The sequence below is a fragment of the Vulpes lagopus genome, chromosome 7, assembly GCF_018345385.1.
Source record: "Vulpes lagopus strain Blue_001 chromosome 7, ASM1834538v1, whole genome shotgun sequence".
In the NCBI taxonomy this organism is placed as follows: Eukaryota; Metazoa; Chordata; class Mammalia; order Carnivora; family Canidae; genus Vulpes; species Vulpes lagopus.
In genome coordinates, this window is record NC_054830.1 from 107602103 (window position 1) to 107614300 (window position 12198).

The window sequence follows — 12198 nt, forward strand, 5'->3', positions numbered from 1 at the left end:
TATGTATCTGCCATTTAAATTTCAGGCATCTGTAAGCAGCATGTCTTTGTACCACATGGGTGCCCAGTGGCACTTGGGACATTCCTAGGCACACCGTAGTTTTAGTCCATGAATACTGAGAACTCTTCCTCTTGTTCTTTGATGGATATCTGTACATTAGGAAAATTGGACTCTCTTGGGACAGGATCTTGTGTCTGTAATCTTCTTCTTTTGGAAGAGGATGGAGACTCATGAGCCCATGGATACCAGGATGGAGAGTGTCTGACATGAGAGCCCGTTTCTGTCATCAAAGCAGCTTTTGTAAATGACACAGGCCATTATGCTCGTCCTGTATAATTTTATGACTTTGTATAATGACTCAAATAACCCTAACAACAGAGGAATTATAGCATCATTTTACATGACAGATTATTTCAGTAGTTAACATGTTTTTCATTTCAATTAACATCATTATTTTGTCTCTGGTTCAAAATAGCCACCACGTCAGCTATCTGAGTATCTTCCATCCTTGTTTTAGAAGCAATTAGTTCTGATTTTGCAAACAAATTCAAACTTATTTTTGAATGGGCAGTTTGATATTAACAAGACAATAAAATGCTTGTGATGCTGGCTGCCAGCAAACAAACACTGGGATTACTGGAAAGGGACCCTTCTTGGGTGGGGTTCTCCATGGCTCTGTGCTGACAGGTCTGCTTTAGAGAGCTGATGAGAGAATAAACACAGAACAGAAGGAAAGGTCCTGAGAGTGTGGCTGGCTGTTTCGTAAGTCTCACGTTTCTCCCCTTTGTAAAAAGGGGCTAATGATAACATCTACTGTCAGAGGGTCCTGGTGCATGAGGAGTCAGGGAGATGTATTCAGGGCACTTAGACTGGCAGGTGATAGTCACACCAAACTATTAAAGTCCTGCTACTGTGACTTAAGATCTAGAATCGCTTCACTCTTTGACCATCTGTTCACACAGAGTAAAGCAATTTTATTTAAAGTTATGCAAACCTGTGAGAATACCAGGGTATTATACCATGAAGGACCCTTCTTCAATAACCAAGAGAAAAAAAAAATGTCAACCATCCTACATATGCTGTTAGCAACCCCCACCCCCAGTATATCCTTGAAATTTTTTGGACACAAACTATTGAATTTCATTGTGCAGGATGGATGTGAGGAAATGTATATTTGCATATCTACCACCTAAAAAATTATTCCAAATGTGTCTGTCCTGCCATTATTTTGCCTTAAGCCTTGGCTATGGTCCTACTCTGGCCATGGCCAAGTGAAATGCTGGATTGCAACTGATGTCATCAAAGATCTCCTTGGTGTCAATTGTGGAGAATTGGCAGGAGATGGGACTTGCCTTGATTGGTGAGGGTAGGGACATTTGAGTGAGGAGCAACAGGATCCAGTGGGAAGCAAGAGCAAGAAATTCTTGGACTTGAGGGTTAAGGTTAATTTTTCCAGGAACTAGGACAGAACATGTTGGAAAGAATGGTCACAATCTGGCCAGTCTTGCTTGTAGCTGCTGCCCTCTTGTAAGAGTGTGAGTTGCTCTTGTAAATAATATGAACACTAATAAGTTTATTTACATACACTTAAGAGAAATCCTCTGAGTGGTGTTCCAAAGAATCATTTTGGAAGACATAAGTCTTAAGATTGAAACTATTAACATGTGATTCTGTGTTGTGCTGTTAACTTGCTAGAAAATCCAGAGGTCCCATCATTTGAATACTACTCAATAATGTTTCCTGACAATTTCCATTGTTTGGACTTTCACTTCAGGCTAGATTTCTTTATAAATAATACTAAGCCTAATATTTACTTTTAGTTTAAAAAACATGTAAATATTGTGAAGAATATAGAGAAACTTACTATTTCAGCAGTTCTTGAGGATTCCTGAGAATTGTGATTTCTCATTCCTAAACCTAAAAATTGATATCTGCTAGGAATTTAGAACCACTCCCATCAGAGGTCCTTAGCCAGCTTGGGAAGTGGTTCAACCTCTGGAATAGGAGGATCCTTTAGGCCCTGAGATGCAGAGGAGAATTCCCTCCACACTTCTCAGTTGTCTTTAGAAATTTTTGCTAATTGTTGTTTTTTCAAGTTTGACTCAGGATTTTTGGGTCTCTTGAGTTCTTGTTGCTTAAAATCACATGATATGTTATTGTCTGTTTAGTGCTAGTAATTTCCAGAGATAAAGGGAGAAAGTTCTAAAGGTCTAGATTAATAGAGTTACTTTTTTCACTGAACAAACTCATACGTTGAGAGTTGACTATGTTTCCAAGCCCCAGGCACACAAAAATGGTAAGACCCAGTCATTTCCCTTGAGGTGTGCACAGTTCATTGAGGAAGATAGACTCAAAAAGGACTGCTTTATGTAACAGTGGATGTCACAGCTGGGTCTGAACAAGGTGTAATGCTGGAACAAATACTGTCATGATCAGTTCTCCTTGAGATCAGGCTCACAGGTTCAGGAGAGGCTTCATGAAAAGCAGTTGATTTGAAGCTTGGATGAGGGACAGACATTTGCTAGTCAGGCAGAAAGTGTTTGCTCAGTCGTAGAGACTTAAATTTGCATGGCACATGCAAGAAACATGTAAGAGGCTCATGTGGCTAGCTGGAGTTGGATCACTAGGACTGAGGGATGGGGAAAAGTGGTGAGGGCAGGAAGAAGAGGTATCCAGGATGGGCTCCAAGGCTCTTAGCCTGAGTATGCCCCATGTCCTGTTGGAATAATCATAGCCACTTAGAATTTGATCAAAGTTGATGCAAGATTCTCATTGGAAAAACAGTCCAGAGCATGACTAGAAGTGATTGCCAGGACCATGATGGCATGGGCAAGCAGCCTGACTGCTTGTGGAGGGGCCCCAGGAGGCTTCCAGGAGGAGGAATTATTGAACTGGGCCTTGAAGGAAGCCTTCCTTATGAAGCAGAAAAGATGGAGGGGAAAAATGTGAGTGGGAATGAAGATGTGTCAGAGTGAGGAAAAGTCCACATGGTGGCACAGGTGCACAAAGATTGTTAGTGGGCTCTGGGAAACAGCAGAAGTTGGCTGGAGCAAAAATACTTGGTGGTTGTGGTCAGTGTGTGTGTGTGTGTCTCGAAGGAGGAACAAAGCAAACACTGATCTGTAAAGGTAGGTCAGTCAGTTTAACACTAAAACTAGTAGGAATTCAGCCTATGGTCTAGGAGGTAGCAAAAAGACGGAGGTTTTAAGTATGGAAATCACATCATCAGATTTGTACTGAAGAATCATCACTCTTCTTCAAAAACATAAATGCTGGAAATTTTGGTAAACTTAAAAAAAATACTGAGAATAAGCAGTTAAGCACAAGAGAAAAAGGAAATTCTTGTGGCCTGCCAGTTATCTGTCTTCTCTCCCTAGTGGGGTGCTGCTGGGTTGGGATTTTCTTTGCCGTACTGTCAGCAGGGTAGGAGGTATGATTGCCCGTAGCACCAGCCAGGTCAGGGTGGAATTAGGACTTTGTGGCCAACTGAAAGGCTGGCAGGACCTGCTTCCCAGATTAAATTGCTTGTGTCACCCCAGATGATGAATGTCTGGACATTGAGTATAGCAGTTCCATCAAGATACCTTCATAGGATTTCATTCTTGACTTAAAAAGTGAAATACCTTATAGTCAGAAAACTTGGTCCCTTGCCTTGACTGTGTTGGTTAATTTTTAGGGTTTGGACTGAATTGTGGATATTGAAATTTATGTAGCCAGGGAAGTTATGCCTCCTTGAGTTCACATACATTTGTACATAATTTTATAGAATATGGTCTCCGGACAGAGACTGTAGGTTTGTGTGCCATGCCCACTAGAGTCCTAGTAAGATAACGGACATCTGAGTCTGCTCCAATATAACAGGTGTGCTTGTTCTACTGGAAATGTGAAAATTTATATTGGGTTGGCCATTTTACCTCTAGTCCCCAAGGCATACTATGAGAGGTAAGACATGGTGCTTCCCTTCCACAAGACATGGGGTATGTTCAGCTTACCTCTTTGTAGCTGTGGAGCCAGGGACAATGTTTCAGAGGAGCTTTATGTATAAAATTGAGTCCTGATGTTGAAAATACAGATGCCAAAATAGGGAATAAAGTGGTCCCAAAGCAGTGTAGTTGTTTCCAGGATAACTTCATTTGGACAAATACATGAGAGGTAGATTTGCTATATTTCTGTGTACCACTGGCCAACTACCTTCCCATTTGTGTCTGATTCATCCTATATGAAATAGAGCTGTTGGAATGGATTTGTTTTAAGGTATTTTCTTGTTCTGACAGTCTGTGATTTTTGTGATGAACCTCTGAGTGCCCATTGCGATGGTCAGCACATAGAAACTCACCACAGGGATCTAGGGAGCCTCCATGATGCACCCAATCTGCTAGTATATACCAGTCAGCCTCATCTCTTTGTGTCCCCATAATGAACTTAGTTTAATAGTCAAGTTCAGGCCCAGGGGCAGGGATGACCTATCCCTAACTAGTAGTTCATGGTGATTTCATTTCTTCCTCAAAGCCATTGGCTCGGGATTCCCTGTTCCCTCCTCTCCCTTTGGTTCATCTCCTTCTCTCCTCTGGTGCATCCTTGAACATGGTTATGTCTGCCCCAGCAGAGCTGCCACTCTTTGGACTTTATAGCCCCTTTCTGGGAACTCATAACAAGAATTGCTTCAGCATTGGCCATGCACGCTGGAGACTGACCCAGGAGAGGGGTTGCCAGATGCCAGAACTGCTCCCTGTATTTGTTGATTCATCATCAGTGTCAGGCAGTCTGCTGTGTGAATGATGATAAATGTGCGATGTTCTGCTGAAGGAATCATGGACTCTCAGATTCACCCTGTGCTGACAGCCTGCGTGGAGTCCCATCACCCATCCTTCCTTTTCCTCTAGTCCCAAACAGACTTTGAGTGAGTAAACTATGTTTGGCAAAGAATAATGGAAAGCCTCATGCCTGTGTGATTTAGGAATGCAGATGTTTTTATTCCAGACAGAGAGGGCCAGGGTCAGGTGGATAGCTGCTATGGAAGCAGGGAGTCAGAGAGAACTATCCCTGACAAACATGTAGATGCCCCCGAAGAAATTTCAAGTTAGTAATGTAGGCGGGGCTGATAGAGGCTGAAGAAGAGAGCTTCTCCTTGGCCACTGTGCAGCTGTGTGAATGTCATCATAGGCCTAGCCACCAAGTGTTGGCTCTTAGCCAACTTGGGTTTCACTTCTGGAGTAGGTGATCTTATAGCATCCTTGTAGGACCTCCTTTTTCAGTTCATTGTTCAGACAGGCCAAGCCCTGTGGCCCTGCCAGCTTGGGCTCCCCTGGTGGCCCCAAGGGTTAGGCTGTGGATACATGGTCAGTCTCAAAGGTAGTTTCCTGAAGAGTCATTCCTCCTTTGACTGCCTCCCCCAAATGATGAGGGAAGGTTTGAGGTAGGATAAGAACCAGATTGGGGGGAGGTGCTCATCCTACATTACTTTCCTTCATTTGGAAGAAAGTGGGTTACCTCAAACTCCAAACCCAAATTCATATGGAGTGGAAATGCTTTCCTTGTGTGGCCACACGCGTTCTTCTGGAGAGTTAAATACCATTCCAAGTCTCGGGCCTAGGAATGAAGGCACGTTTCTCTGGCGGTGGTAATTTCCTCCTCTCTACCCCAATCTGTTGTTGGGGCAAATAAGAATTCTAGTGACAGCTGATATTTTTATGGCTTTCTGCTTTTTAAGCATTATACCGAGTATGTGCATCAGCTAATTCAGTCTCATGCCACTGACTTGAAGTAGGTCTATTTCTCTCCATTTTACAGATGAGGAAACTGAGGCTTACTTAGAGTTCTGGGGTTATTACATATTCTGCCAAGATCACACAGTGACTAAGTGGCAGAGCTGAGATTGGCACTTGTCTTCTGATTCCAGAACCCAGAGGTTAACCTCCAGGTAGCACCGCCATGAAAAAAACTTGCAGGGCAACTGTGATTACTTGGTGGATGGGCTGTCCAGAGATGCTCATCCTCCCGCTGCAGCTGGCCATGGGGCCATGAGAATCCCTCCCCGTGCTTTGTGCGGAGAGCATCTGGACCCCAGGAGAAGGGCGCTGTCACTGCAGTGGCTTATGATTCGGGGGTAGGGTTCCTTCCATGGCCGTAAGCCACCCTAACAGCATCATTTATCATGATGACGCAGGTTAGGATGGGAGAAACTGGAGCTGAGCAGAAGAGTAGAGTTCTGATGATTTCAGCCATTGCAAGTGATGTCATGCCAGGGCCTCTGTAGAATGGCCATTTGGAGGCTAGACCGAAAGGGCTTCAAAATGTATCCAGAGATCATTTGCCACAGCTGTGATGATGCCAATGGGTTGTTTGGAGATGCGTTTCTGTCCAGACTGCTTTCTGAGTCTGTGGGGCAGCCCCCTAGGAGGGCTGTGAGCTCAGGCTGCAGCCTGTCCCGGGGGCTTGCGAGCTGATGGAGCCACTCCCTCCTTGTTTCTTTTAATGTGTTGTGAATGTTTTTTCATGTCATCAAGTCACGTTTTTCATTATTTCTAATGGTCATTTTGTCCTTGGCTCACCTGGTGGGTTGGACCAGGGCTTTAGGAACAGATGCGCTTGTCCCCATCAGCTTGTTAGCACAATGGGAACACTCCCAGAGTTCTCCAGGGTGCTCCCGGCTGTGGGACCAGCCTTTTGGTTTATTTATTGGGCTTTTGTCCAGGCAACTTGCAGGGGGACACCCTTGAGGACCAGAGCTTTGGAGAACCTAACCTCTCTTTGTCCATCCTCAGGCAAAAGAAGGGGAATGTGGCCTACAAACACTGGGTTGGCCCTTCGAACCTGGTGAAGTGCAAGCCCTGCCCCGCGGCGCAGTCAGCCATGGTCTGCGGCTCTGATGGCCACACCTATACTTCCAAGGTCAGTCATCTCTGTTCTTTTATCTTGTCATTGAGAATATCCCATGGCTTCTTGTTCTGACAAGTCTCTGTACCAAAACTGGGGTCTGTGAATCTTGGTGGGCTCTGGGCCTTGACCTCAAGAGACTGCCACATGAATGGATTCTCTAGCCAAAGAGACAGGATAAAAATGTCACTTCCCATGTAACTAGAGGGATCAAGTACTATGAGAAAAGGGTGGTTCTGAGAGTGGCATGTGATCCTGAAGTCAATCCAGGCAGGCTTCATGGAGAAGGCCAGGTAGCAAGCTGTTCCAAAGATATAAGTCATATAGCTCAGCCAGTGGGTGTCTCTGGAGTTTGCTGTAAGATGTGATTGCCTATGTGCTACAGCTCAAGCTGCAGTGCTTGCTCTCTGTCTTCCTGTTGTTTCTGGGAGCCTCATTTGTGGGTAGGTTCTGGGGCTAAAGACAGGTGCTGTCAGCAATACCCTGGCCACTTGTGGTCCCCCTACCATGTGGTACTTGGGCTTTTCTACTGGGCCCCGTCTTGGTCCCTCCCTCTCTCTGCACCCAGGTGACAGCTTGTGTTCCTGTGAGCCCCTCACCATCCCACCCTTTACACCATGGAGACCCCACAAGCCTGGGAGAGCCCTTAGTACCTGCTGTCCTCAGAGGCTTCTTTGGGTTATTTTGAGACTGTGCCATACTTTCCCGTAGATCCTCTGTCGCACAGGTGATATATGTTTGTTCACTGGAAGCAGAGTTGTATCCTTTCAAATTTTCACATTTTTCTAACTAAAGGGGATATGTCCAACAAAACAGGGAGGCAAAAAGTATGTCTAGCTTCTACCCAGGCCCATGTGATCTGTGTTATGATGTCAGTATCATGATCACTCTTTGACCATTTGTTCTTTCAACACGTATCATCTGAGCCTTTCTTAGGTATCAAACTCTGTGCCAGGTACTGGGGAAACTTAGAATGGAAATAAAAGAATTCACATATCTTCATTAGCTAGAATCAGAAATCCTTACATCCTCAATGTCAGACCTTACCTAGGAATTGCAGCTTCTCTGCCAGGGGTCACAGCCAGTACATCTTGGTTAAATAGCCCAGCTCGGCTCTGCATACCCACCCCTGACCCTTTACCCTACTGTCCCTGGCCCGTGGTGGAATCCATTTGAGATAGTTTGTAGTAACAGGGCTTGCTTCTGCCCCCTTGCATGCATCTGGAGCTGGGGATTCTTCGGGGGCACTGATGCATTTGTTCTGTCCCCCATTCCCCAAAGGCAGATGTAGCCAGCATTGTCTCCCAATAAAGCCCGACTTCCAGGGATGTGAACAGTCACCTGGAGATTCTGCTAAAATACTCGTTGTGATATAGCAGGCCTCGCATGGGGCCTGAGATCCTGTATTTCTAACAAGTTCCTGGGTGGCATCCATGCTGCTGCTCAACAGACTACACTAAGTAGTGAGGATGTTGGTTTTTATAGACCTCTCCTCCTAGATCTCTTCACCTGCCATCTGCCCTTCCTCTGCTCCCAAAGGCCATTTCCAAATGACAGAAGAGGTAGGGAGGATTCTGTAATAAAGGTCTGTTTGTGTGTCTCCCCCTGTTAAAATGCCTGGGTGTCTTTCTTCTTCCTGCTAAAACTAAACCCAGACCTTTTCTCATTACTAACAGAGCTTTCCAGAGTCTGTTGCCTTCCTACTCCATTGTCAGTCCTTATACAAAAGCTTCTTCCTTTACTGGGTAGCACATAGTTTTTGAACCCTTCTAGTTTTTCTAGGGCCTGTGCAGAGCATGACAATGGGGAATAGGACAGACACCATTCCAGTTCAATTGTAGGTTGCAGTGTGGTAGGGGAGACAGAAATAAATAACCAAACAAATATATAATTTCAAAATTTGGCAAGTGTTACAATGGGGCTGAGAGAGAGAGAAAGAGAGAGAGAGAGAGAGGATGTTTTATAGGGGATACTAAGGGAAGACCTTTCTGAGGAGGTGTCTTTTAAATGGAGATTAGAGGGCAGAATGTTCTAGACAGAGAAAATAGTGTGAGCCAAGGCTCTAAGGCAGGATGGTGTGTGTGAAGAAGAGGATACCCGTGTGGCTGCCACATTGTGAAGTGGGGGGAGAGGGAAGGTGAGAGAACAGTCTAAGAGGAGACCTAAAGCCAAAGCTGGAAGGTGAGCACATCATCGGGCAATGCTTGGCTTGGGGGACACCCGTTACTATAACTGCCTTCTTTTCTGTGTCTGCCTTAAGGATGGGAGGCCCTAGAGACAGAGGTAGTGCCTGTCACCACCTTCAACAGGCATGAGATGGAGTACATAGTGGGTGTTCTGTGAGTTTCATGGACAAGAGGGGAGCCTCCAAGGACTCTGGATGAGAGGGAATGAGTAACCCATCTGGGACTGGAGTGAATGGATTGCAGAGAGCGCAGTGATTGAGAAAAATAAGCTGTGTCCCCAACCTGGGCTGAGTCGCTTCGCTAAACACCCACCCTGGTGGGAGGCAGAGAGTCAGAGGCTCCTTGCAGTGATTCTCTCCTTATGAAGACCCAGTCTGGCTCTTCAAATTATTCCTTCCAGCTCTGGAGCAAACGGTCTGATCCTCAAGCCTGGGATTGAAGACGGGCCATGAAATGTCAGTGGGTGATCAGGGCTGTTGGGGTAAGTGGTGGGTTGCATATCAAACCAGCAATACCTGCCCTCTCGCCTCCGCCCCTCATTCACAAAAAGAGCCTCAAATGCCAGCTCCCCTTGACTTCTGAGCTGCAAGGAGTAACCCATCAGCCATGGTTTGAAGTGCTGTCAGTTGCCCAGGGAATGTCTTAGAAAATGCTTGCTGGGCATGGCCCCCCATGCAGTCTGGGCAAGAAATTTGGCTTTTTGTTAGAGAAGGTTGCCTGCTCACCAGTACTGATAAATAGCTTATCTGAAAGGCAGGATCAGGATTTGGAAGAGTCTTTTGCAATGACTCCTGATTCTTCTAAGAAGTGTGACTTCCAGATACTGCTGTGCCCGCAAAGCCTTCATTGGCCACAACATGTTGTTGCTCTAGTTTCCTTGAATTCCAGCACTAGCTGAAACAGAGTCCTCAGTTTCCCAGATCAGCTCAGCTGTCTTTTCTGGAAGCAAATGAAGAGACCTAAAGTATTCTTATTAGGAGCTGTAGTATCCTTTTCCCCATTCTCCATATGCGGCATACTGAGGTCCATAGAGCCACAGACAGTGATGGAGTTTGAAACCTAAGGTTTCCTGTCTCCATGTCTATAATCAGCTGCTCCCATTTAAAGTTAAAACAAAAGGAAGGAGTCAGGGAGGGGTAGCACTGCAGAGGAAAATGTGGGTATTGGTCTCTGGTAGTAGACCAATAGTTTTCTACCTTGTCTGAACTTCTAGAGTTGGCATTTTCTTTGTCCTGAGGAAATGAATCAAATAATGGTCAATAGCTGTGTGTTGACTGCTTTAAGGCCTCAGAACCTGAGGAAAGTTCTAAGCCCCAGTGGCATTCAGTAAGACTTCCTTCCATGTGGAATACTTCAGTCTGGTCTGGTTTACCCCTGGAAGTGTTTGAATTCTTACCCCCAAATACACGGCCACCTTTTTATGGAGGTTTAAGAGGACATTTTAGTCTTACAGACAAAGCTGTTGGGAGGACCATGAGTAGATAGATGGTCAGTTAATAAGAGTGAATGCGCTATTAATGGACTCCATCCCCTGGAGTTATGGCCACTGGGGTCAGGAAACAAAGGACAGATGAGACCATGAAACATGTTTCACAGGAGGGATTTGATACCATAAGTCAAATTCACAAAAATTAACGTGGGCAAAATATATTGTAGCATTGGTCCCCATCATCATCATCAGGGAAAACTACACCCCTTAATAAATGATCACAGTACTGCACGGGAAGTGTTGCGCTTTCATGGTTGGATCTGAAGGCTATAGGGCACACTGTTAGGAATAGGAAGAAGAAAGAGCTTGCACATCAGCTCTGTCCTGGTTCCTGGGTATTTATCTTCAGGTGACATCACATGAACTTTACTTCTGCTTCTACACCCAGAAGTCAGACCATCCTAGAACTGGAGGAATGTGCTTAGGAGCCCCTTTCTGTGGGGTTAGTGTTAGGGTTAGGGCTAGGGTAAGGGTTGGGATTAGAGTTAGGACTGAGATTGGATTTGGGGGGGTTAGGGTTGGAATTGGGGTTATGGGTGGGGTTGGTGTTGGGGTTAGGGTTGGGGTTGGGGTTAGAGTTCAGATTGGGGTTGGAGTTGGGGTTAGGGTTGGGGTTAGGGTTGGAGTTGGAGTTGTGGTTAGATTTATGGTTTCAGTGTCCTAGCATCAGGGACACCACTCAGAGTTTCATGACTCCTCCAGGATCAGAGATAAAGGAACAAGAATGCACAAAGTCTTGATACGAAGGGATACGTTACATGGCAGTAAATGTTTATTCAGACTCCATACCCATAAAAGAGAAGGAGTTGAAAACCAGCAAGGGGGTGGATAGATAAATTGAAGGCCAGGCCTACAGCTAAATTAAGGCTCTAAGTAGGCCCTTGGACTTAGGTTGGAGATAGTTAGCATCCCCCTAGTCATTAATGATCCTTGATGTCATGTTCTCCTGGCCAGAAAAACTGAAGTAGTCTGGAAGCTTGGTGAACATTTATTCTTTCTTACCATGTGTTATGCATTGTCCTAATTCCTGTGTTGTGGTAAAGGACAAAGCAAGGAAAGCCTTAGTTTTCATGGAACTTATAGGTGGGCAAATTGAAAAGCAGTCTCCTTTATTAGAGAAGATGTTCAGATAAGGGACATTCTGGGTACTGTAGGACACTGAGCAGGACCACCTCCACCAGTTAGGAGGTGTGAACGGTCTTCAGAGGGAAAATGGTAGTTCTATTGAGACTTTAAGGCTGTAAGGAATCAGCCAGAGCAAGAGTGGCATAGAGGGAAGCTCATCCAACAGATGGGAGAGGGTGGTTGAAGAAATAGATAAAAGACAGCATGGCCCCTGGAGGAGCTGGTGACAGTGTTAGGATGACTGACCACATGAGGACTAGGGACAGGGTTTTAGCTACAGAAATGAGGCTCAAAAGCAATCAGGGGTCATTTCTTCCCAGCCTCGATGGCCATGTGAGGGGCTGGACTTTGCCCTCACAGGGCTGGGGATCCTTTTGAGAGTTTCTGGTTTCAGAGTCACTTACACTGGCTGAAGTGTGGGAATGGTCAGGGGCAGGACTAGAAGCAGAGTAGCTCTGAGGGGCCTTCTGGTAGGCATGAGGTCTCGACATTTGTATTTGGTACAGAGATGGGCAGAAAACA

General features: G+C 45.4%; 1 protein-coding gene across 2 annotated transcripts in view; it reads left to right on the forward strand.

The window, feature by feature from the left end:
- SPOCK1 (SPARC (osteonectin), cwcv and kazal like domains proteoglycan 1) overlaps positions 1 to 12198 on the forward strand; it is a 498184-nt gene that overhangs the window by 358537 nt on the left and 127449 nt on the right. For both annotated transcript variants that reach the window (XM_041764681.1, XM_041764682.1), the window contains one exon: positions 6765 to 6891. In XM_041764681.1, the coding sequence (XP_041620615.1) occupies positions 6765 to 6891 (127 nt within the window). The remainder of the gene's footprint in view (positions 1 to 6764; positions 6892 to 12198) is intronic.